The sequence below is a fragment of the Thunnus thynnus genome, chromosome 15, assembly GCF_963924715.1.
Source record: "Thunnus thynnus chromosome 15, fThuThy2.1, whole genome shotgun sequence".
In the NCBI taxonomy this organism is placed as follows: domain Eukaryota; kingdom Metazoa; phylum Chordata; class Actinopteri; order Scombriformes; family Scombridae; genus Thunnus; species Thunnus thynnus.
Genome location: NC_089531.1, coordinates 17,542,942 through 17,568,353, shown reverse-complemented (window position 1 = coordinate 17,568,353; position 25,412 = coordinate 17,542,942). Strand labels below are relative to the sequence as shown.

The following is a 25,412-nucleotide window of genomic DNA, read 5'->3' as shown; positions in this document are numbered from 1 at the left end:
CAATATTGAAGAAATAATCGTGATTATGATTTTTGCCATAATCGAGCACCCCTAAAAACAACATAAATTGTGATTTACATACACACACACACACAAAGAGTTGAAATATGTGTGTGATAAATTGTAAATATGTATGTAATGAATTGTTTTCTTTAAGAAACTATTACTTGAACATTTTTCAGTGTGCTCCTAAAGTTATATGTATGCTCCTAATTTTTTTCATTCAGGAGCACTTGTACTCCTTGAAAATAAAGTAAGTATTGAACACTGCTGTCAGATGTGTAGAAACACTAAGTAACTGGAGTGTGGTGCAGTCCAAGGGTGTCACAGGCATATAGATGTTTTCAGACCTGGGCTGACAGGTCTGACTTTACTCATCTCCCCCTCCCATTCTCTCTCTCTCTCACTTCTTGTGAAATATCCTCATAAATCCCATGACTTTGGCCAAATCCTACATTAAAAATCACATTTTTATGTAGGAAATTTCGTCGCTAATCCATTGATACAGGTTTCAAAGTGGTCGGACTTATAGTTTAGACATCAGAACCATTTGTTTGACACAAAGTCCATGCCTAGAGATTGCCTCCCCATTGGTTTACATTGTAAGGTGTGATGTGGCACCACAACTTTCAGGGCTTATTATATCTAAAGCGTTCGAGTTAATACAAAGTTTTTAATAACTTTTGTTTAGCACAGTGCGATTAGTCATGTATCAAAGTTTGAAGCCGATACCATTAACGCCCTAGGAAGAGATAGCGTTTCTTGGGGGTCCAAAATTGGCGCAAAGTCGTACTTTTATGGGCATATTGTGGACTTCCTGTTGGATTTAAGTCAGGAGTGTCAGCGTATGATTTGTAGGTCTTGATGAGACGAATAATTGAGTTTTGGTTCGATCTCACTACGACATTCCTACGGGCCGTGGCAGCCATATTAGATACATAGGTGGCGCTATAGGGCACATTTAGGCACTTTGAGGGATAATTTTTACATTTTATCAAATTTTTCACTAGACCTGATGTGTGTGCCAAATTTGGTGAGTTTTTGAACATGCTTAGGGGGTCAAATTAAGGGTTGAAGTGGCGTAATAATAAAGAAAGAATAATGGGGAAGAAGAAATAAACAAACACACGAAATACAATAGGGTCCTCGCCCTTTTGGGGCTCAGGCCCTAATAAAAACACATCCAATATACAAGACATCTTGGAGACATTAACATATCTGACAATATCTGAGCTAACGCTTATAGCTGCCAGCTGTGCCAGGTGGATTTTAATGATTAAACCTGTTATTTCCGTGGGACATGAACGCAGCATAGCGGGCGTACGGAAGCGCCTCTTGCAGGCTGCTGTAGTTTGCCCGAAGCAGAGCCAGCTAGCTAGCCTGGTGACCCTTTAACACCACCGAGAGGGCAGTGCGTTAGCATTAACAACCAGTCTTTAACACAGCAAAGGTGGCGTTGGATATGTAATTTGGATGGATGCGTTTTCTGTAGTTACTGGCTAATTTATAACACATCTGGGAGAACCTTAAAGCTGCCTCTCCCAGTGCCTCGTACTCTCCCCCTAATCTCGTCGAGATGTCAGCTTTCTCTGAGGCAGCTTTAGAAAAGAAACTATCCGAGCTTAGCAACTCTCAGCAAAGTGTGCAGACGTTGTCGTTGTGGCTCATTCATCATAGAAAACACTCGAAGAGTATTGTCAATGTTTGGTTCAGCGAACTGAGAAAAGGTAAGGCTGACATAATAAGCTAGCTGGTTCCTCGTCATAAAGACTGCCATAATGTTCCTACAAGTCAAACAAAGACTGCTAACATGCTTCTACAAGTCACAAGTTAGCGTTATTGTAAATGTCAAACTCTTAGCTAACGTTAAAGTTACGTAGCTCTGGTCGTTGCTCGGTAACTGCTAACGCTAGCTAACGAGCACGGCCAGTTTAAATCGTGTTGACTCACATTGGCTAATAACAGTAACGTGAAGTTAGCGTTTAATCACGTTATCTCTCGTCTGTTTATGTGTTGGCTATGTTAAGGCTAATAAAGTTGCTATGCAAATTAACTCTGGGTTTTAAAACTGCACTACATTAATGTTAGCCTCGGTAAACGAGATTATAACAGGCTCTCATAAAAGAGTCATACCATTTATCAGGGTCCTTAGGTATTACTCATGACAGATATTAAATGCTCCTTAAGCCAAATTCCTTAAAGCTACACCAATATATAGTTTTTACACTAACAGTTGTGCTAATGACTATATGAGGATTATCACCCAATTTATATCTGCAGGGCGTTTTAGCCTCTTTCATCTCTTTGTTTTGTTTTTATTTTTTTATTTTATTTATTTTTTTTTTTTACCGTCATTAACCTCTTTTCTAGCAGTAATAGGCAGCTTTCAGTTTAAAAGCTCCCATTAAGCCACTGTATGCTAACTGACCAGTACCAAATGACAGGCTAGAGCCAGAGGGGAGTAGGTGAAGACCAAAACAAAGCATTCAGGTGACTATAAACACATTATCCAAACATCTGTCTATTGTGTGAAAAAGCAATGGACAGATGTTCACAAAACTATCAAGAATGACTGGTTTTGATGCCCCCCGAGTGCACAAGAAAGCAATTATTGCAGCTATAAAAGACAAACACATTTGTTTGTAGTTGCTGGGGATGGATCCACATTTCTATTGGGATGTAAAAAACCCCAAGCTAGGCCAAAAGTGGTTTTTCCTTAATTTCTCTCAAGCAGTGTCGTAAATATACTCAGGTTGACTGAAGTTTGAAATGTCTTTTGAGGCCCCTCAGGCTTCAAATGTCCCACTGAAACTATAAGGATACAAAATACAACTCTTCTACTGCCTATAAGAGTGGAAGAGTCTTTCACTGCAAAACAGAATATTGAATGTGTTGTTTGACAAAAATGTAAGGAGTGACCTATGGATTTGTTGTTTTTTTCTTTAGTTTTTCTATACTACTGTGCCATTAAAAGCGTGTCAGATGGAAGATATTCATCACTAACCTGCCATTGACACTGTAAACAATCTTGGTGAAGTTAAATGCTGCCTCTAAATGTATTGTGTAGGTTCAGTCACTATATAACCACATAATTGAGCTGTTGTGAATATATTTTTGCTGCAGCCTGTTGTATAGATGGCAGGTTTTGCACTACTTGAAGCTAATACTGGCACACTTTTCCTTAGGGTGCAAGTCAGCAGCCTAATGATACCTCAAGTGGATGTTGTATTTTGGGAGCTCGTCTGAAGGCTGAAAGGAGCGTTAATAGCAGTGGGGATAGAGATGGGATATTTCTCTGGAGCTTTGTGCTTGGCATAGTGTTGACTCTGACTTGTCCAAAAAAACAACAAAGGCGTATACATCATTAAATGTATAATCTGACTGTGCCACTGAAGTGCATATTGGTAGATAAAACCTAAATGAAAAAGACACATAAAACAAGCTGTGTCATTAGAGAGAGAAAAAAAAATATTGTGAAATGAATTGCCTTTAACGCTCTAGCCCTTTGTGTCTACATGTTGTTGTAAAGAATGAGCTGTGTGACTAAATGTTACTGGATAGATTTTGTCCTTAGTTGTGACCAATTACTGTGACGTGATTTGCGTTGATAAATAGAAAAAAGTAACTTAAATACACAATGGTCTGGCTTGGTTGGAAAAGCATGGCATTGCATTTACAATGTAGTATTTTCTTGTGATAATTTCTCTGAATGTCACTAATTAATTCATTAAATTCTTAAATCCAATGTACAGTTCTGTCATGTAAATCATATCCAAAAGCCCCTCAGTCAAGCCCCTGTGTGATGTGTGTGTGTGTGTATGTGTGTGTATACACATTTGGATACATGTAGCTCAGGTGTCACGCAAGCTGACCTTCCTGTACTTGGCCAATGACGTCATTCAGAACAGCAAGAGGAAAGGACCAGAATTCACCCAGGACTTTGCACCAGTCATCGTCGATGCATTCAAACATGTGTACAGGTCAGATTTAATATTACCTATCATTAGTATGTCTACGTTGTCTAAATATCTGTAAAAGGTTCAAGAAAATGCAGTGTTTAATGTGTTTGTTTATTGCAGGTTGCTTAAGTTATGGAATTTTTTATGGATTGAGTCATACAAAATTTTAGATTTTAAATATTAGCAATACAAGAAATTGATCAGTCAAATTTCTTTGAGTGATTTCTGAAAAGAATTGCAGGTGATTTTTTTCCCCCTATACCTAAATGTGTATATTTACATATACTGTATATTGACACTGAAGTTGTCACCTTTTCTTTCTGTTTTATCCAGTCAACATTAGTTGAGTTTCTCAAAGATTTTTAAAGTGTATGTGTTTGTTGTATGTATTATATGTATCCAGAGAGGGCGAGGAGGGCTGTAAGAAACAGCTGGGTCGGGTTTTGTCCATCTGGCAGGAGAGAACTGTGTACGAGAACAACCTGCTGGATCAGCTCTCACAAGTCCTATGTAAGTTCACACAATACTATCCTGTACCTTGTCTACATGGTTGCTCTGTAAGAGATAATGTGACTGCGTACCCTGCCAGACTTGTCTGCACACACACATTGCTCACATTTTTAAATAACACTTGACACTTGTGTGTGTGTGTGACGTAGTCTTTTGCCTTGCCCTCTTCTCTTGTAAATCCTAGATGGAGAAAAAAAGGCTAAGAAGAGGTCATATGAGGAGACCCAACCAGATGACGAGGACTTTGCTTCTCAGAGTTCCCCCGCTGAGCCCCCACAGGTTCTGGCCAAGACAAACTGTAGTCATAAATACAGGGTTTAATTGAAATGATACTTGTAACCACACTGAGGTCATTTAACAGTAACACAGTAAACACAGCATCTTCTAGATGGATTCTCATCTTAAAATGCTGATCTAATGTTTCTCATGTGTTTCAAGTGTCTTTGTCATTAACTAGGCTTCTCTCATTAACCTATACCCCAATTTGCTCGTCTCATCTCCCTTTCCTGCTCATCACCTTCTCTCTCTCACACAGACAGCGGAGTTAATCCGAGCTCTGCAAGAGCTGGAGAATGCAGCCTCTGGCGATTCAGTGCTGCGTCAGCGAATCTCCTCTCTTCCTGCTGAGGTGCAGGACACGTCACTACTTCACAGGATCACAGGTAGGAGGCAGGACACAACACAGTATTGTGTACTGTGTGTATATATACAAACACACAAACACAAGTCTTCCCCACAGCACATAAACACATGTACTGATTAGTTAATTGTCTTCATGGGAAGCGGGGTCGGGTAAATACTATTGGAACGGCTTTTGATCTAGAGCACCAGGGTTCACATCTCACTTCAGTCACTTCAGGCAGTGCACTTCAGTCTTTTTGCTTTTCAGTAAATTGAACAGTGTAAAACAGTGAAGCATAAATAAATGGAACTCTTTCTTCTCTTTCTTCTTCACTCTTGAATGTGGTTTTATGCAAGAGTGAAGAAGACTTCACTCTTGCATAAAACCACATTCATTCTTCACCTATTACTCACCTCAACCCTGCGGGTTGAACAAACAAAACAAAAAATGACAATACTGTTAGCTACAATGTTATTGATATGGGTGTGAGAGGAATTCAGTGAACAAGACAAAGCAGATGAAAAGACACCCAAAACACACACGCTATATATGTTTACTAGTCAGTAACCTACAATGGATGATTCTTCTAGATATTTAAAGATGGTTCACTATCAATATGTTTTACTAATTTTACCACTTTTTAAAAGGTTTTTTTTGCCTTGATATGATTTTCAAAGTGCAGAGACACAGGAAACATGGGTAGAGAGAGGTATAAATGTGCAACAAAGGTCGTCAGCTGGAAACAAACCACAGCTGTTGCGGTTATGTGGTATGTGTTTCAAACAGCAGGGGTGCCCTTAATTTTACCACTTTGACATATTGTACATTAAAAGACTAAATGAAGCATTTAACTCTTGCTTTAATCTCTCTGCCTCAACCAACAATGAAAACTGAAGTGCTGTTGAGCAGGACAATGAAACTAGAGGAATAAAAAGGGCTAAAAATGCCTCCATCTACCATACAAAACAGTATCTGATTTCACAATAGCTATTTGCATTTTCCCAGTTTTGATGGATAACTGAGTGACCTCTAGCTCAGTCCTTCCTTGGTTATATTTAAGCATGGTGCCCTGCTCTTTGTATGCTTTCTGTGCTTTAGATAAGGAGTCAGGGGAGCGGCTTTCCCGCCTGGTGGAGGAGGCCTGCATGCTGCTAGCAGACTACAGTGGCCGCTTGGCGGCAGAAATAGATGATAGGAGGCAGCTCACGCGCACACTAACGGTCTTCCTGCAAAGCCAGAAGGACGGCTTGGCCCAGAACGAGCAGAAACTTGAAGTGCGTGAATCACTTTTCTTCTTTCAATTACCATTTGTGTATCTGTGTGTCTTGTCTACCTCACCTTTGTGCCATAATGATTCATTCTTGGTGTTCATCTGTCTACATGACTGCATGCTCACACTTTGAAATAACATTTCCTCTCATGTATTTCAGCATGTTGCATACTTCCTCAGAGTGCCTGTTTTCATATAGAACCAAACTGTAGATTATAGTTTCAGTTTAAGCCTGCTGCATTACAAACAGATGAAATATTCCTAATTAAATACACACTTGACATCCAAGTCAGGTTTTCATATAGCTCTGTTCACTTGGTGTGTACCTCCCACAAGGTAAGTATTGACTAAAACGCCCAGTGTTAGATCTTGAAAAACTAAACTACAGACTGTATTGTTTTCTCATAGTCATGCTTTGACAATAACTGTCCAGCCTCTATCCACAGGATACCAAGAGTATAAAGTATTTCATATTTGTATCTTCACACAGTCAAGTCTCTGTAATAAAAAACTGGAAATAAAAAAGAAAACTGATCTTGTGAGTGCTTTTATTTTGCTGTAACACTTGCAGCTCCTGGTGATGCATGCATTGTACCAATTTGAATTTCAAAGATGGTTTGTACTAACAGTATTTACACTTTTTTTGTGGTATCAACACAGTAAATATTTGCTACACACTAGATAATTTAGCTTCAGATAGAGGAAATAATTACATGTTATCACAAATTAGCAAAAGAACAACAAGATTTCAGGAATCTTTGTATTTATCAGGGTTATTTCTTATGTTCACAACACTCCGTCATATTTTTGCAGTATTGATGAAACAGTTTTTGAGGTTTGTGATTCATGATGAACTTTAAAACCTCCCATAGCATGAAGAAATGTGTTCTGCTTGCACAACACCCACACATGCACCAGCTGTTTGTTCATATACAATAAACACAAAAGTGAAGCAAAGCTGGAGCAGAGAATGAAACATGACTGACTTCATATCACTGTACCTTTTTAAAAGTAATCTTTATATATATGTGAATTAGGAGAAATCATTTGTCAAAAATAATTTTCTCTTTTGCTGATTGATTTCTAGCTTTGTGGCACAGCCCTGATCTGTGTAAATTTCATCCACGTCTTTATGGTCCACTGTTTAATTTCTTTACTACAAAAATGTTAAATAAACCTAAATACTTCAACCTTCTTGCGCAGTATAGTCTCTAAATCAAATAGAAGAGGTTTTTTTTTTATTGTTGATCTTTCATAGATTTTTTAGATGCAAATGAAGAAGTCATAACCCTGCAGAGTAAAAATGTATAGATTGTTTAAAGAAAATCAAATCTCATTATACATCCAGTGGTTTGAGTTTGAGGAAGGCTAGACTTAATTGCAAACTTAACAGCCTAAAACATCCATTTAACATGCTCAGAATACCTTCACGTATTTAGATTTTTCATTTATGTGGTGTAGTTTTCTAGAGAGATTAATGTAATGAAAGAGACAACACAAAATATGTCAAGTCTTTGATGCAAGTTTTTATCCAGAAATCCAAACTTTTGTTATTAATCTTCAGTGAGATCTTTAACTGTATGTGCTGTTAATATCCTTGACTTCAATTGTCTAATTACATGATCTCAGTTCTTTACTTACATCTGTCTACTAGCCCAAAATCACAACAACACTCATCCAGACTATTGATCTTTGAACTCTGATGGACCTTTTCTGTGGTGGACTTTTTCAGGAGTACAAACGCAAACTGGCGAGGGTGACCCAGGTCCGGAAGGAGCTGCGTTCCCGTTTGAACAATCTTCCAGGAGGACGCTACAACTCTTCAAACTGACGTTTCGCCACCTGACCAGATACCTAAACCCTCCTGCTACTGAAACATCTCAACCTGTCTCTTTAGATATTTGATCAGTGACATTGCCATAGTCATTTGTTCTTGATTTTCGAAAGTGTCAGTGTCTCCCTGTATGGCGTCCTGAAGTTCTCATTCTGTCTTCAGCAGCTTATTTATTTGTCCTGCTTTTATTAACAGAGATATGAGCAGTAAACTGTAAATTAAGATTTATAATCATCAGACACAGGCCCCTCATGCTTTTGCGCCTGCCCATCTAACTTTCACAGCTTTAAAGTGGTATGGATGATGCTGGTGTGATATTTTTGTATTTATAGTGACTTAAGATAATGCACCAGAGTATATCCCCTTACTGTGATACTTCATAATGATTTGCAGTATTTTGGATTGCAGTCACAACTTTCTTTTACTCTTTCTGTAAATGCATCTGTCCTAACTCTTGGTTTTGGTTAGATAACTACAGCAGGTATTGAAACTGGGATTTGTTTTATCTGCAGTGTGATAATGGCCTTTGAAAAGAACAACATACTTGTGAAATCATTAGGAAACCAGATTCTGAAGCTGAGTAGTGAGCCATGTTCCTAAAAGCAAACCAATGTATGTAATTATAATTTACATAAAGCCTCCTAAGGAGAGGAGGGTGTGGATCATTGGTCAGTGTACATATTCAAAATTGCATGTAAATATGATGGAGTTATACCTGTAAGTCCTTATTTGTATCCATGTCAACATGGCTTGTGAAATGAAATGGTCATTTAAACTAATTACTGAGGTATCTGTAGACTGATATCTTTGTAGTTACTCAGACCTCCAATGTACTGAAATAATATATGAAGGAGTCCATTGTGGTCTTGTTTACTGGATCATACAGCTTCATGGTTTTATCCTTCAAGCTACTGAATGCTGTGCAAATGCCTCACACAGCTTGAGAAGTGCCCCATTTTCCAAAAAACAGCTGTTTGTTTTTTGTACATATGAAGCAAATTCTTCTTAGAACCAAATAAACCGAATATGTACAAATCTTTGCAGCCTTGTCTCCAGTATGAGCAGTTGAATTTGATTGCAGTTGAGTTCCCAGACAACAGGGGGCGGACACGGGCATTCACAATGTGTGTGTTTTTCAAAAGGGTGCATACGTTTCTGATACCATGTAGGCCTGTCTTGGTGGTGACCCTAGATTTGTGAAACTCTCGCGAGATTAATTGTTTCTCCATTGTGCGAGTTGTTCAAAATCATTATGTTTTATGATGTGATAGCGCTGTGGTTAAGGTCTGGTTAGGTTTAGGCACCAAAAAATAAAAACACTTAGTTAGGGAAAGATCATGGTTTGAGTTAAAATGATTACTCTCGCGAGATCTCTCACCCAACGAACGAACTCGGTAACATGAGCGTACAGGAAGTAGTCATCACTGTTGTCAAAGCTGTTTTGCCGAGCCAAGTGCTATACAATACAAACAATATAAACCATACACACACGTAAATTCGTTAGTGTTGTACGCTAGTCGTACGACATTAAACAATGGACAGTTTCGAAACACCGTACGAAGATGAAGCTTCGACTGAGTTTATTGAATGCACGGTAAGCTAACGTTACCTAGAGAAGTCAGTGGATGTAAGGTCCAAGTAAGAAACTGTTTACTTCAGCGTCTACACTAGTGGTTGCACCTGGCTACAGTTTGTCTAAATACAGCAGCCCTGAAGTAGTAATGGGGGAAACGAAGCTTCTTGAAGCACTGAGTCAATATGAAACAATTGCTGGGAAAATGGTTCACTGTGCATTTGATAGTCAAAATGGCGACATCTACTGGGCAGCTATTGGTATTACACTTGTGTGGTTGAATTAAATCTGAGACCGAGATTGAACAGTCAGATTATAAATGGTTTTACTGCTTTCATTGTTATTTTGTTCAATACAGTCTATATTATTAAAACTGATCACTTTTAAACAGTCTACAGCTCTGTTTTTAGATATCGTGGTATCCTTTTTATTACTTCATCTCTTTATTCATAGAAACCGTCACTTACAACATGTGTGACATCAAGACAATAACAGAAAACACTCAGGTGTCATAATGAAATAAAGATAACATAACAGACATGACTTCACTTTCTGTTGAAGTCATGTTAATACATTCAACATGGTTACAGGACAAAGTGTAAAAGTAATAATAATCAAACTGGAGCACACTGTGTGCACATTATTGTTTATAAGTTTGACAGACTCAAAATACTTTTTAAATTCATCATGATCATGAAAAGATCAAACGATGGGCAAGATCTCGAGAAAAATTTGGATTTATGGATGTGAAATTTTCCCAGTAACATTCATAAATTGACAGTCTGTTGAACTTTCTGTTTTTGGTTTTCATAGTATTGTATTACATCCTCGGCTTCCAGCTTAATTAAATAGTTGGTTTGAGTGTCAAAGAAATCCCCTCCCCCAGAATCCTGATATGTACTGACATACATAAAATAGATGTTCAGTTGTTTCTTCTTCATTTTTACAAAATTCACATTCATTATCAATATCTTCAAATCTTAAGACGAATTTGCAGGTTGGATATATATTATGCACAATTTCGTAATTTACTTCTTTCAGTTTTTTGGGGATAACACGTTTATATGGGAGAGGCCCTGTTGTTTCCCATTGAATGTTAGATAAATCCATGTGGAGTCATTTTCCTTTTGCTGTAGAAATAACTTCTTACATGTTTATTAGTACATTTCTGACTTTTAATATTTATTCTGTTAACAGAGAAGGTAGATTCCAATTGCAGCACACCCTGTATCCAAAACCAGCACCACACCTCTCTAATACGAGAGTGACGTAATGAGGTCTCGTTTGGGGTGGTCATGTGATTTTTGGTGTGGTGAATCGAGGCATCGAAACATCTGGCCTTGATTCTTTTGCTTTGAAAGGTCAATACAGTGTCAAGTGGTCTGCTTCCAGCGTAAAATCACTACTAGCTACAGTTTATCTAAAGCAGTCTAATACAGCAGCCCTGAAGTGAGCCCCGCCTTAATGGTTATTTGTTTAGCAATGAGGGAAGAATAAAGACTGCATTAGTTTAAGCTACATGTACCAAATAATCTGGCAGCTGATTCTATGGCATACCATCATGTGTGTCTATGATACTGATTTATGTTTTCTCTTTTTCTCCAGGTCTGCGAAAAATCCATAAGAGGTGACACCTTGTACAAGATACACCTGACTACACCAGGACATATAAAGGTACACAGCACAATTTACCAGTGCAGAAAGCTGTGCAACCTGTGACAGTTGTACTGTTATTGCTAAAACACCCAGCGATAGATTTAGAGGTTGTCAGTGAGCTCTTTACTGTAACTAGTGTTGTTTATTTGACCTGCTGATTTTTCTTTCCATTTAGTCACAACTCCTCCACAGGTTCACGATAAAAGGCACAGCTGGAAACAAGGAGTGTCCAAAAATTGTATTCCATGCCGCTGGCAATGACTGGGGACTTTTGGACTTTTTTTTCTTTAAAAGACCGATCCAGGCTTATTTCTGATGTTTTGCCTGCTTGTATATCCTGTGACCTTACTTACAGTTTGTACCGGATCCCTTTCTATTCTAGTCAAACACAATGCATCTTAGTATGTCAAAGCCAGATGCACTGGTGGTACACCAAGTACCAGATCAGTGCCAACAACAGGCAAAGTGTTTAACATTTCCTCTGAGTCAGACTTCAAGCTCAAATCCTGTGCACATTGGCATTTTGTGCATATGTTCTTACATTTTACATTCTTGCAACCATGACTGAATACCTGTTCAGTCGCGTCTTTAGCAACAATGAACAACCAGGGAAAATTGTTGCTTACCAATGTTTGTCTTTGACCAGATTTATAAATGCAAGCTTGTTTCCCTTTTATAAATCACAATCAACTTGAAAATGTGCGCACATGTACGAACCTCATATCCCATGCCTTTCACTCACACAATAAACCATAAATGGTCAATGCAAAAGCCTTCATGAATATTGATGTACATGCTGTTCCTGTTGAGAACGGCAGCAGTAACAGAGAAAGTTTGAGAGGCTGACGGCTGCAGCAGCTGTTAATGCAGTTAATACATGGAGGTAGATGCCAAGAAGCGCATTGCTGCACACTTTCAGGGTATGGACTAGCGGAGGCACGGGGACACCGAAGCTCACCGCTTGGTATTTAAGTATCTACTATATATAGACATATACATGATTGACAGACCACACAATTTATATCCAAAATAAACACAGTTTTCATTTATTTTTTATGTTTTTATGTTTTTTAAGTTTATGCATTAATGTTTGCATAAAATATTGTTTTTTTCCATATCCTAGAGAGGCTGTGTTTTACATCTTTTCAAAGAAAAAAATCCCCAAAATATGTTATTTGTCATGGGGTGCCTAAACTTTTACATACAACTGTATATGCACAGTATTAGAAGATACTAAAAAACTGTCCTCTTTTCTGCAAATCTTTAAAGTTATTTGATGTCATCTTGGATTTCTACAACTGATGATGATAATTACATCATTTAGTTAATGTGGTTGAGGTGAAAAGGAATCATTCACGCTTAATATCAGGGAAAGGCAAGCCAGACTTTCCTGAATCATGCCACCTGCAACATCCTGGTATTTCAGCAGTGCTGTGCTGCTCCACAACTGACCATGAGTGTCAGTACCATACAGCCTGACTCTCTCCTCTGCTCTCTGGGGGTTTGGAATGTGATGGTGAGACAGAGCAATGCGCTCAGTATTTCATTTATAGTTCAATAATAAATCACAGATGTAATTGATTAAGATTTGAGTTGGCTTATATCTTTTTAAAGTTGAAAGTTGCTTATGGAATATTTATGGCTCACTAGCACAAGTAACTGCTGGCTTGAATGTTTATGATAAAGTTGATCTGTAATTAACATTTGATATTAAGGGAAATAAAATGTGTGAGAGGCATCATTATACAATCTGGCTTCAGTTCACCACCTCACCATCTGTGTTGCAAATTTCCCCTGTCTTCAAAATGTTCGTATGCATGGGTCAGAGTTTCCAAACAGGTGCGCACATTCTCCTGTCAAGTTTGTCTTTATACATTCTAACTTTTTCGTAGGAAGTGACGTACGTATCTTTCAAGCCCCGTTTTGTGCGTAACAACAGTTCTAAATGAGGCCTCTGGTCATTCTGGAAGGAGCATTGTGTCTTTGAAGACTGCACCTAGCAGTGTGTTTATGGCACAAGGGAAGGCAACACGTCGACACATTTTGGTCTTGGACTTGATCTTCATTTCCTTCATGTTGTTTCACATCATTGTATGTGGACGATTGTGACGCATGCAACTTGTTTTCAAGAATAGAAAAAACATGCTGCATCACAAAATTTATCCTTTCATTTGTTTTCTGGAGGCCATCACCTATAGATGAACTTTTATTTGTCTTGGTCCACCTGAGTCAAGTATTGAGCATCAAGGCAACAATAAAACAGCTTGAAGCTATGGTTCTTATTCATACCATGCCGCTGAAATGTTTATTGATGGTTTTGTACATGACAACCAGATATCCTGGATAATGAACTTGGGTCATTTGGTGAAATGACCGTAATCATTCTGTGGAGCAGTATTCTGGTGAGAGATCCTTGTGATAGCAGATCTATCTAGTGGTTTCTTTCATGCGGAGGATGTCCTTGAGCCACTGTCTCACATGCACTTTGAAGTAGACAGTTTCTGGCAATTTTCTGTGTCTGCTTCATATGGAAAAATGTGTTTTCCAACTCCTGGAAATTTACCCGCTCTGTGCCTTGAAAGATTTCGGGAAATCGTCTGCTTGAGTGTTGACCAAAAGCTGCAACACTCACAGGTAAAGCACATGTGACTGTGGTATGGAGACTCAGGAGATTCTTTTGTTGTTGGGAAGGTCTGACAACTGACTTCAGACTCAGTGCTTCTACATGCCATACTGCTGGAAAATGAGAATCAAAACAAATAAACATGGACAATGCTTTGACAACTGATCATTACAGGTGATAACACCTTGTCCACGGTGGCTGTATTGCCACAATAACTTGTCAGCAACTGAGCAGCTGCAGTCCTCCCTCAGTGTGTGTCTACACCAGATGCATTCAGCTGCAGCACTGCTGTGTGATCAACCGTGCGATGGCAAAGCTCACAGTCCAATGCACAATCACTGTAGTTGCACGCACAAGAAGAAAATAGACTGGAATCATAAAAATAATCTTAAGGTCAAAGTCACACAGTCTGTAAGTCTTGCATGAGGAAGGCCTATTCCATCCCTAAGGGTAATGTTATATGGTAACAAACTTTACACTATATTTAAACAATGAAACCTTCTGTCTTATTCAGATAGTTGAATCCAGTGGCGAACATGTGTAAAAGAAGCTTTTGAGATCAACTAGTTTCAAAAGCTTCTTGAACACTGGTCCATGTCTTGGTTATATTGAAGAAAATTGGATACTGCTTCTCTGTATACAGATATCCATTTTCACATTTAATTTGGCCTCTTACAGTCAATATAATCTTCTCCCAGTGAGTTCATTAGACATACTTCTTACATTGCGAAGGCCACTTATTACATTCAGTTATGTTTATACATGACATTTGAAAAAGATAACTCCTTAACTACTTTAACTACACATACTCAAGTAAATGTGTCAAAAATATGTTTCTTTCCATGATATAACCCTTTCTCTGTTTGTGGCAGTGGTGTACACTAACCAGTGTCCAGTGCTGATTGACTTAATTTTCATTGCTCTCCTTTCATTCCTGGCAGAAAGAGGATGCCTTTGTTGCTGCGGGTAAGTAGATTTCATCTTCAGTCTGGTCATTTTGTTATATTATGACCTCAAGTTTATTTGCTGTCTGTTCTGTCAGGTAATTCAGTCTAATGAAGGTAACAGGAGGTCACTCTAATCTGTTGCCTGGTTTTAATGGACAGCAAGCAAGGTCTTAGCGCTCAACCTCCCTAATGCTCTTGTGGCTGAATTGGAGCAAATCCCTGTAGCAGGTCCCTGTAGCCTTCCCCGAAGAGGTGGCTATAGCAACACATTAATGCCCTTGGAATGAGATGTCGAACAATCACACAAGTGTAATATTTGGTAGTCCACCTACATGCCATATAGTGTATGTTGGACATTTATACAGCATAGTTGGTTTGCAGAGAGAACAGTGTTCCAGGCAGCCAAATGGTTCAATGGTTGCATAAATCTAGCACATCTGGTTGCCAGACTAATGCAGGTCTGGTAATAAATGATGTGCCTGACCTGGCCCAGTTACACTGGTGTGTTTCTGGGTACTGAAACTGGCCAAAGCTACTTAGAGTGTAGTTAACTGGAGCTGATTGTCAGTTCAAATCTTCCGAATCTGCACCCCAAAACAGTGGCATGGCCAGAAATATCATGATGGATGGGCCTCATATATAATTGGGTGGCCCAAGTATAACTTGCATCTGTGAGCCAAAGATGAGCTTGGGAGAGGCAAACACTCAGTTATGTCCTAAATTAGGGCCTTTTCAAACCTATATATGATTTGCTCTGGTCTGAATCAGTGGAAGAGTTGGTAAACTTATTGCTTTTTCCCATTGGTTCAGTTTCTTTTCACACAGAGAAAAATCCAAGTGAACCAAAAGCCACGTGAAAATGTTCACTGTGCTCATTGTTTAATTGTGTCTGGGGTGGCAGCAAGAAGGCAAACACGAGAAGAAGGTCCTGAAAAAGGTCCTATCTGCCCATATCAACAAGCCAATGTGCTTCTTTGCGCCAGGTGCAGATTGGAATTCGATTCACTCTCTGGCTTCTTCCTTGCTGATTCAGCATGCAAGGAGCACCGTTTAGCTCAAACTTGTGGAGTATGCTTTGTAGTTCAAATCAAGGTTGGATCACGCTCTGACCACAAATGAACCACAAGATCTAACCAAACAAATCATACCAAAGAGGAAAACCAACCAGAGTCCCATTCAGCTGGACTAAAAAGGGCAGATTTGAAAACGCCCTTAGATGGCTTTACAGTACAGGACATTGAGGATTGGTCTCCAGGGATGCATTAATGTCATCATAGTTCAGTGTTGCTGTCATCTCTCTTTGGAATGAAAGTAGCAACAAACAGTTGAGACCACTTGTCAACATGTATGGCCTGTTGGGTTTTTTATCTTGTTCATGGTGGAGGACAGGCATTCCACTGTGCACCTTGTCATGGCCAGTGTGATTATCACTCTTGATGGTTGAATCATGCTGGGGAAAAGACAAGAGTGTTTTCTTCGTTTCGCAGTCCCTTGAAGAAAAAATCTAAAGAGCTCTGTTTCACCATCTGTACAGGAAGAGCATGTGGACTTAACAATTACACAAGTTGGCTACCTTCATCACCCACAATCTTCTGCTAAGAGTTTGAATGGAGACCTATTGTCACTTGCTAACTAAGAGAGCACCTGCCTTCCGCTGGTGCTCTTTGACACTTTGTTGGTCATGTCATCCATTCAGCCATCTTTCAAATGGATGGCAGTTGCCCAAATTTGGTGGCCCAGTCCCAACTGTGCCTATAGGGCTGCCCCATAAACTACTGTAGCCAAATTTGATGGCTATATATGGGGTAGAGCAGGCTCAGAGTCAATCATTCTGGTGCTGGAACATCAATGAGTTCACCAACACTCAGCTGCAATCATCCTGATGCAGCTGGCTACTGGCAATGGCATTAGAGGATGAAAAGACAAAAGTAAACATCTCTGCAATTCGTCACAAAGAAGGGTAACCACAGGTTGCACCACAGCCGACACCCACACCTAATATCAACAACATGTGTTTCATGTCCTGCGCATGAAATAAGCTGATTTGATTGTTTTATTCACCTTTCTGTTGGGAGGTGGATTCAAAACAGAAAAGAGAAACTACATTCATGTTCCTTGCATGAATAAAAGAAACATCCAAAAAAACATTTTCTAAACAGCACCACATTTGCTAAACCTTGTTCCAGCTTTACCTGTTGAGGAATGTGGTGTATGCTTAAACAAAGAAAACTTGGCTTCTGTTCTCATACTTCAAGTATGCAGAAAAAAAAATTCTATTCTATTCTTTTTTTTTCTTTTTTAATTTTTGGAGGTTTTTTTGGACTCTTGGAAAAAATATTTTTCTTCTACTGTTGGTAATGTGGCCAACATCAGCATTTAGGTCTTTTTGTCATACGATGGATGTCACAGGAGGTCAAGACCATAATGCGTCACCATTTTTTTCTTTCTTGCATGGTACTGGTAGACGTTTCAATCAATCAATCATGAGATACAGAAGATTGTACCACATTTTCATTTCAGAGATCACTTCTGTGCTGATGTAAGTAGAGCAGATTTTGAGGACCCAAGTGTTCAAAGCTGAAGCAGTGGAGATCATACATAAAATGTGTGTGATTGCTCATTTTCAGTAGTCAGATTTGATGTCTGTATGTGAACTGAAGAATTCAACCCGTTGAGCTGCAACTGCAGTAACCGTCTTTGCTTATTACCTCCAAAATATTAACCGGTACACCTCTTGGTCTGTCATATGCATGGAATCTGAGATCATCCACTAGTATGACTTGAGGGCGATGGCAGTGACATCAAGTGCTTAATGAAGCAATTAATTTAGCAAACTCAATACTCATTACAAATCTCATGTAACGAGACCTCTATCTCATCAAGCACTCAAAGGTCTGGAAAAAGCTGAACTCAGTAGATGGTTAGAAATGTGCAATGACACATTGGGGTGTTGCTGTACCTTAAGCAAATAAAATAAAAGTATACTGTGATCTAAAAAGTGAGTTAATCTCACAAGATATTTGATGTAAACTGAACAGCACAAAAATATTTACTTAGGTTAGCTCATACATTGTACATAATACTTTATGATCTTAAAATCCCCCTCTGTCGTAATGTTTTCTTTTGCTAACCACGAGTGTTTGGGTTTTCCAGGGCTTGGTGGCAGGGAACACACTGTACCATTATTTGAGGACATATTACAATATCTGGAATACCTGAAGCTTGATGAGCCTATCATTGGTGAATAACTTGACAATTTTTTTTACAATTTCCATTTTGTTCCATGTTAATTGTATGCCTGTTAAAATTCTCCTGCTTTTCTTTCCTAGGTTTGAAATATTTGGATGAAGTGCCAAATAATATGGCTGACCAACACGCAGGGCCCAGATACACATGTAGGCTATGTAATGTGACTGCAAACCTACCAGATATGGTCCATCATGTGATTGGACGTAAACACAGACAGAAATACATGGTAAAACATTGTGAATGAACATTTTCAGAAAACTCCAGTGGAACTTTTTGAATGTCTGATTTGCTTTTTAATTAAGAAAACAGTGAGAATGTCTTACCTTTGTGTATATGTAGGAAGTGAAACGGCCAGACTTGGTGACCTGGGATAAGCAATCCATAATGACCCAAGGAGGAAAGATCATACGTGCCAGAGCAGAGATAATAGAGAGACAGGATGGAAGAGGATCTCCATTGGTGGGGCACGCTGATTTTAATAACCATATGACATGTTGAATATTATTAAATATTATGTACTTTTAAAAAATCAAAATTATTTTGAGAGTAACATATGTTCTTTATGTTATAGCCAATGAAGAAAAAGGGGACTGTGGGAAAATTAAACATCTCCAGAGGTACATTCATACAAGAATAAAATCAATAGTTCTCACTAGCCTGTGTTAGCATCCATACATGCATAAAAATGTCAAAGACAAAATTTCAGAATGTTTATGATAATACAAAAAAGTGTGGTAACTGTTCCTAAACTTGTCAACATGCATGTCAGAGGTTTTTTTTTAAACTAATAATCATAGCCCAGCTGAAATAGGATTTTTCTGCCTGATATTTATAATGAACACATGAAATACATGACATTTTACAATTGGAAAAATAAAATTGTCAGTGCTCTCTGGTGGACAAACTATGTAATGGAAACACAATTTCTAAATTTAATTCTTTCGCATTTCTCTGCTGGAATTTCTTGTTACTTGTCAGCCAACATACATACCAGTCGAAAGTTTGGACACACTTTCTCATTCAAGTGAATCCAAACTCTTGACTGGTACCGTATATACCAGTACTGATATATCTGTAATAGAAGTGCAATATAAAATCTGCAATTTGGTTTTTTGGAGTTCTCATAAAGTTGTGACATGCATTTAATACTTTTAAGGGAATCTAATGTGATAGATCACAGTCACCTAATTAAACAGCTCATACGGCAAATACTATTTGTAATATTTTTCTAAACAAATGATGAAATGACAGCTACTATAAATCAGAAGAATACTTGAAGACCTCATTTTACCTGCAGTTGAACAGTTTACAAGTTACTCTATGTAGCAAATGGTTGAGGACCATTGCAACTGTAAAGGAATTATTTCTAAGAAAGGAACTGTTTATAAGAAATATGCAAAGTTATTTTTTTACTTAAACTATGTTTACTTTTGTTTCCTAGTTCCCCCAAGGCAGAAGCAAAATAGGGACCTAAATATTCCACACAGTGTGACCCAACGACATGTGTCACCACATCCACCAGAACTCAAGAACTATCAAGATGAGTACTCTCCCCGAGGGAGGAGGTATTCCCCAGGTTTCCCAACTTCATCTCCATCCCATTCAGATGACCGTTACACTTTGAACTCTGACAGACAGATGTACCCACGGGAGGACACATTCAGCTGTGACCGCAGGGAAGAGGAGCTGTGGAGGGCAGATTACAGGGAAAGGAATATGCACAGACAACAGTATCTGGACAGTGATCATCGTAGGGAGTATGAAGATGAATATGTTGAAGAGCCACAAACAAGAGCTGTTCTTGAGCCAGGTGATGTGCACAAATATGATTCTGGGGAGGAGATGCCCCATGGCCAGGCTCAGCATGTAGAGTATTACCCAGAAGAGGCTCCTCCATACAGAAGGCCCTACCCAGAAAAAGATCAGCTGAAGGAGTTCTACACTGAGGAAGTCAGGCGTGGGCGAGTTCATTCTGCTAGTAGCGAGTATCAGCCCTTGCAGCCAGTGTATCCAGAAGACAATAAACGCCAGTGGTCTCTGGACAGGGAATCTGGTAGGCATGAAAGCAGGAATAGAGCAGGAAGGCAGGGATCGAGTGAACCAGAGGCCAAGAGGAGGAGCTTTCCCACACTTATGGAGAGTGAGCAGACACATTTTATCAGAGATTATCAGCATAAAACAAGAGAACCATATCAAGAGGAGGCATTTTCCAATGCTAGGCCTAGCAGAACAGGACCGCCTACCTTCCAGAGACCAATGGAAGTTACCAGGTCCACATCTGACATCCCAGAGCCATTCAGGAACTTCCTGAAAGGGACTGCTGATGATGAGGGATATGGTAAAAGAAAAAGAAAGAGTCGCTTCTCTGATGCCACTGCAGAGGAGATGGAAACCGCAAACGAGATGTGAGTGATTTAATGTACTTTGTCATTTGTCTGTAACGATTACTGTTCATGAAACTGGCTGGCTGATACCTTTTTTAAAAATGCAAATGTTTTCTATTATTTAACTGAATGCGCTGTGTTTTCATCTTTATACATCATTTTATGTTTGATTTTTTTCTTTAGGTTCCATGATGACTCTAGACCTCCAAATCCAAAGTTTGGCGGTCGTTCTAGACCAGGTGGTGCACCATTTGAACCTGAAATCCATGGAACACAACATCCTGACCTCTACACAGAATCACAGGTAGTCAATTATAAAATCAGGCTATTTGTTGTGATGAACTAATAACATGTCAGTAATCCATACTTCTGTCTAATTCAGAATGTGTACTCATTTATGCAGTAAAAAGGTTGTAGCGATGTCAAACCTGTTGTTTTTCAGAGCCCACATGATACCGACAGCTACCAAAGAGGACGCTCTGAGCCTGGGGGGGTTTTTGATATGCTGGTAAGATTATGTATTAGAATTTGCAACTCGCATAGCAGTGATGTGTTTGTGCATGCAGCCCTTCATTGAATATGTGATCTTAACTATGTATTTTTCCCATGTCACTTTTCCCTAATAGAAAAACATTGAAATTGAGAATGCAGAAGAGGCTGAGTTCCTTAAGAACAAACTTTGCAATCTTCTGAAAGAATTCAAGGCCAAAAAATCTGAGAAGATTGTGGTATGTGTCACCCTGCAAAGGGCCAGTCTTTGTAATGCAACATGTTGTTTAATTCTCTTTTTCTCTGCAAAGTAGTGGAAATGAATTAAAGACATATGTGTTTTTGTTGTTACAGCAAAATAGCCATAGTCGTGCAGTCATCTCCAAAGATTACAACAGCTTAACGCCGGACATGCAGCTCTCTCCACAACACCAGTATAAGAGAACCTTTAGAGAAGATTTAGACATCAGACAATCAGAAGGCCTCTACGTTGAAGAAGATCACAGAAGAAGATCCCGGAAGCAGCATGAGCATAAACCTGATGAGCGGCATCAAGAATACCACCATCCTGTGCATGGGGAACCCAGACGCTCAAACAGACGCCGTTACGAAGGTAAATTGTATGATGTATAACATGCAGTTACAGTCAATGTGCTCCACATCAAACATAAATAAATGATTTTCTATATGCTGCATAGCAGGCATTAATTGGTAAGTTCACTGACACCTCTGTAAGTTCTGAGTTTGGGTCTTTGGTCAAATATAACAAAATATTCTTTATTAAAAGCATTGCATGGAAGAATTGTTTATATTGTGTAAAAACCGATTTGAAATGATTTGTCTCATAATTGTACCATTGGCTGTCAAGTGTATGTGTAATAATTGTGGAGGCAGTGTACACAGTTGTGTAAGTTCATCTTGTTGTTTTATGATATGATAAATGAATCATGTGATGAACAATAAGCTACGTATTCTGTTTCCCTCTGTCAAAATAAGCCTGCATTTTTTCCACTTGGAAAATCCATTGAAGTTGTTTCCCTAATGTTTTTTTCTTTCAGAAGTTTTCGGGATGCCAGAGATATATCAGGCACCACATGCTACGCGTTCAGAAGAGCCAGCACGTTATCCTGAAAGGTTTCAAGAACACATGCAGCCTCGTGACTACCGACCTGATGCTGAGGAGCTATTTGACTCCCACTCTTTTACACCTCCCCTCCACATGGAGCGAGGACCCAGGACGAACAGGGGCCCTCAGTACTCCAACAGCCTGGACAAAATCACCTCCACCCTCCTGGAACTTGTGGCCAGGAAATAGTCATATTTATAATAGTCATAGTTCATAATTATTAAATATTCATACTTTTAATAGAATATTGGGTCTGAAAACATGATTTGATTTCAAGATTTAGTTTGTCTTTTTCTTTTTTCTTTTTCTGCATACACAAGAAAACAAAATGCTGTTCCTCCCAGCCCACAGCTGTGCAACAACAACAGAGAGGATAAAGATATACTGTATATCTGTTAAATTTCCTTCTTTTCATTTGTTTTTTACGTTATTTGCTGTAGAAATCTATGAAAAATGTAATTCTTAAAAACGTGAGTTTTTATGTAGACATTAAAACATTTGTCTACTGCAGCTGTCATCTCTTTCAATTCTTCATATTACTATTATCACCTGCAGCAAGAGTAGTATTATTATTGATTTTCCATATTAGTCTTGAACTGTACAGCGCATTTGATTAAATTCAACTTAAATTTAAATGAACCTAACTGATGTTTATGATGAAGACTGTTACCAGAGACATTTGTGAATAACATCGTCCAATTGAGTTAAATGAACATCAAATCATTTCATGTCACATCAGTGCTACTTGTTGTTATTAGCAGAAGTCAATTCAATTTTCCTCCAATCCGAAGGCTGTAAAAACAAGGTATATCTGGGGTTTTTCGTTGTTGTTTTTTTCATCTTTATATGATCTTTATATACTTACAAACATTCCAAATAATGTAGGGAAGCTTTATGCACTATCTGGAGAATAAGTTACTCTACCAACTTTGTACTTTCAGATTAAGTGATTAAGAAATGTACTTTATGTATGACAGTATGTTGAACTAAGGAACTATATACTGTATACAGTGCGTTCAGAAAATATTCAGACCCCTTCATTTTTTTCACATTTTGTTGCGTTGCAGCCTTCTAAAATCACTTAAATTCACTTTTTCTCTCATCGATCTCCACTCAATACCCCATAATGACAAAGCGAAAACAGAATGTTAGAATTTTTGCAGATTTATTAAAAAGCAAAAACTGAAATATCACACTGACATAAATATTCAGACCCTTTGCTATGGCACTTGAAATTTAGCTCAGGTTCCTCCCATTCCTCTTGATCATCTTTGAGATGTTTCTACACCTTGATTGGAGTCCACTGGTAGTAAATTCAATTGATTGGACATGATTTGGAAAGGCACACACCTGTCTTTATAAGGTCTCACAGCTGATAGTGCATATCAGAGCTAAAACCAAGCCATGAGCTCGAAGGAACTGCCTGCCGAGCTTAGAAATAATATTGTGTTGAGACACAGATCTGAGGAAGGCTACAAAAAAATTCTGCTGCATTGAAGGTTCCCAAGAGCACAGTGGCCTCCATAATTCATAAATGAAAAACTGTAGAACAATCCAAGACTCTTCCTAGAGCTGGCTGCCTGGCCAAACTGAGCAATCAGGGGAGAAAGGCCTTGGTAAGAGGTGACCAAGAACCTGATGGTCACTCTGGCTGAGCTCCAGAGATCCTGCGTGGTGATAGGAGAAACTTCCAGAAGGACAACTGCCGCACTCCACTGATCTGGGGTTTATGGCAAAGTGGCCAGACAGAAGTCCCTCTTCAGTGAAAGACACAGGAAAGCCCACTTAGTTTGCAAAAAATGCAAATAAAAGACTCTCAGACTGTGAGAAACAAGATTCTCTGGTCTGCCAAAACCAAGATTGAACTGTTTGGCCTCAGTTCTAAGTGTCATGTCTGGAGGAAACCAGGCACTGCTCATCACCCGCCCAATACCATCCCGGCAGTGAAGCTTGGTGGTGGCAGCATCACGCTTTGGGTTTTTTTTTCAGTGGCAGGGACTGGGAGACTGGTCAGAGTTGAGGGAAAGCAGAATGGAGCAAAGTACAGAGATATTGCTAATGAAAACCTGGTCCAGAGCACTCAGGACCTCAGACTGGGCTGAAGGTTCCCCTTCTAACAGGACAATGACCCTAAGCACGCAGCCAAGACAATGCAGGAGTGGCTTAGGGACAATTGTGAATGTCTTTGAGTGGTCCTGTGAGAGCCCTGACTTGAACATCTCTGGAGAGACCTGAAAATGGCTGTTCACCAACGGTCCCCATCCAACCTGACAGAGCTTGAGAGGATCTGCAGAGACGAATGACAGAAAATCCCCAAATCCAGGTGTGCAAAGCTTGTTGTGTCATACCCAAGAAGACTTCAGGCTGTAATCGCTGCCAAAGGTGCTTCAACTAAGTACTGAGTAAAGGGTCTGAATACTCATGTCAGTGTCAGTTTTTACTTCTTAATAAACTTGCAAAAATGTCTAAAATCATGTTTTTGCTTTGTCATTATGAGGTATAAATGTAGATGAGGGGAAAAATGAATTTAAATGATTTTAACATATGGCTGCAAGATCACAATGTGAAAAAAGTGAAGGAGTCTGAAGAACTGTATATCATTTTTCTTTCTTGTATTTTGTTCTTGTTTTATGAAGTGTCCTCCCTCTAGCTCAGTTTTTTTACTCTGCAAACCGTAAGATTAATATTTTAGTATTTTGTGTATGATCATTTTGTGGAAGAAGAAATTGTAGTAGTTTTATGTTAATAAAGACAAAAAAAAGCAGAAGTAGTGTTCATTTCTTATCATACAAACACCTGGCTTGTGTTAAAAATCCCTTCTAGACATGTTTTAAGATGTATATAAAACAGTTTAGTTTAACTAATAATTTGTGTCTAATATCAATTATTTTGTTAAAATCCTTAAAATTGGATGTACTATTTCTTCTTCATTAAAAATTCAATAATCTATAAATATATTTCATTTCAGAAGTTTAACCATTGGACACAAGATGTCTCTTATTTCACTGTAAAGTTGAAATATTGGACTAGGATTGGCTTCCAAACTATTTGTGTTGTCACAAATCATGCTTTTAGGTCCACCCTTTGAAATTGGAGTTTCAATGAACTCAGAGAAATTTTCAGCAGATAAATGTGAAAACAGCCTTCTAATGTAAAACTCTGCATATATT

General features: G+C 38.7%; 2 protein-coding genes across 5 annotated transcripts; both read left to right on the top strand.

Moving 5' to 3' along the window:
- Nucleotides 1-1,057: 1,057 nt before the first annotated feature.
- Nucleotides 1,058-9,147, top strand: LOC137199045 (regulation of nuclear pre-mRNA domain-containing protein 1A-like). Of its 3 annotated transcripts, XM_067613133.1 has the most exons (7): nucleotides 1,063-1,727; nucleotides 3,851-3,980; nucleotides 4,363-4,469; nucleotides 4,654-4,748; nucleotides 5,005-5,131; nucleotides 6,190-6,365; nucleotides 8,094-9,147. In XM_067613133.1, the coding sequence occupies exons 1-7, from the start codon at nucleotides 1,577-1,579 to the stop codon at nucleotides 8,190-8,192; spliced, it is 885 nt and encodes a 294-aa protein (XP_067469234.1). In that variant the 5' UTR covers nucleotides 1,063-1,576; the 3' UTR covers nucleotides 8,193-9,147. The 3 variants fall into 3 exon arrangements, with proteins under 3 accessions (XP_067469235.1, XP_067469233.1, XP_067469234.1); XM_067613134.1 differs by lacking the exon at nucleotides 6,190-6,365 and having other exon boundaries at nucleotides 1,058-1,727; XM_067613132.1 differs by having other exon boundaries at nucleotides 1,058-1,727; nucleotides 6,190-8,149.
- Nucleotides 9,148-9,240: 93 nt separating this feature from the next.
- Nucleotides 9,241-22,676, top strand: si:ch211-13c6.2 (uncharacterized protein LOC100000125 homolog). Of its 2 annotated transcripts, XM_067613130.1 has the most exons (13): nucleotides 9,241-9,789; nucleotides 11,374-11,442; nucleotides 14,989-15,013; nucleotides 18,148-18,234; nucleotides 18,324-18,469; nucleotides 18,583-18,702; nucleotides 18,815-18,860; nucleotides 19,685-20,648; nucleotides 20,811-20,931; nucleotides 21,070-21,135; nucleotides 21,254-21,355; nucleotides 21,471-21,729; nucleotides 22,175-22,676. In XM_067613130.1, the coding sequence occupies exons 1-13, from the start codon at nucleotides 9,730-9,732 to the stop codon at nucleotides 22,429-22,431; spliced, it is 2,322 nt and encodes a 773-aa protein (XP_067469231.1). In that variant the 5' UTR covers nucleotides 9,241-9,729; the 3' UTR covers nucleotides 22,432-22,676. The 2 variants fall into 2 exon arrangements, with proteins under 2 accessions (XP_067469231.1, XP_067469232.1); XM_067613131.1 differs by lacking the exon at nucleotides 14,989-15,013 and having other exon boundaries at nucleotides 9,722-9,789.
- Nucleotides 22,677-25,412: the final 2,736 nt, after the last annotated feature.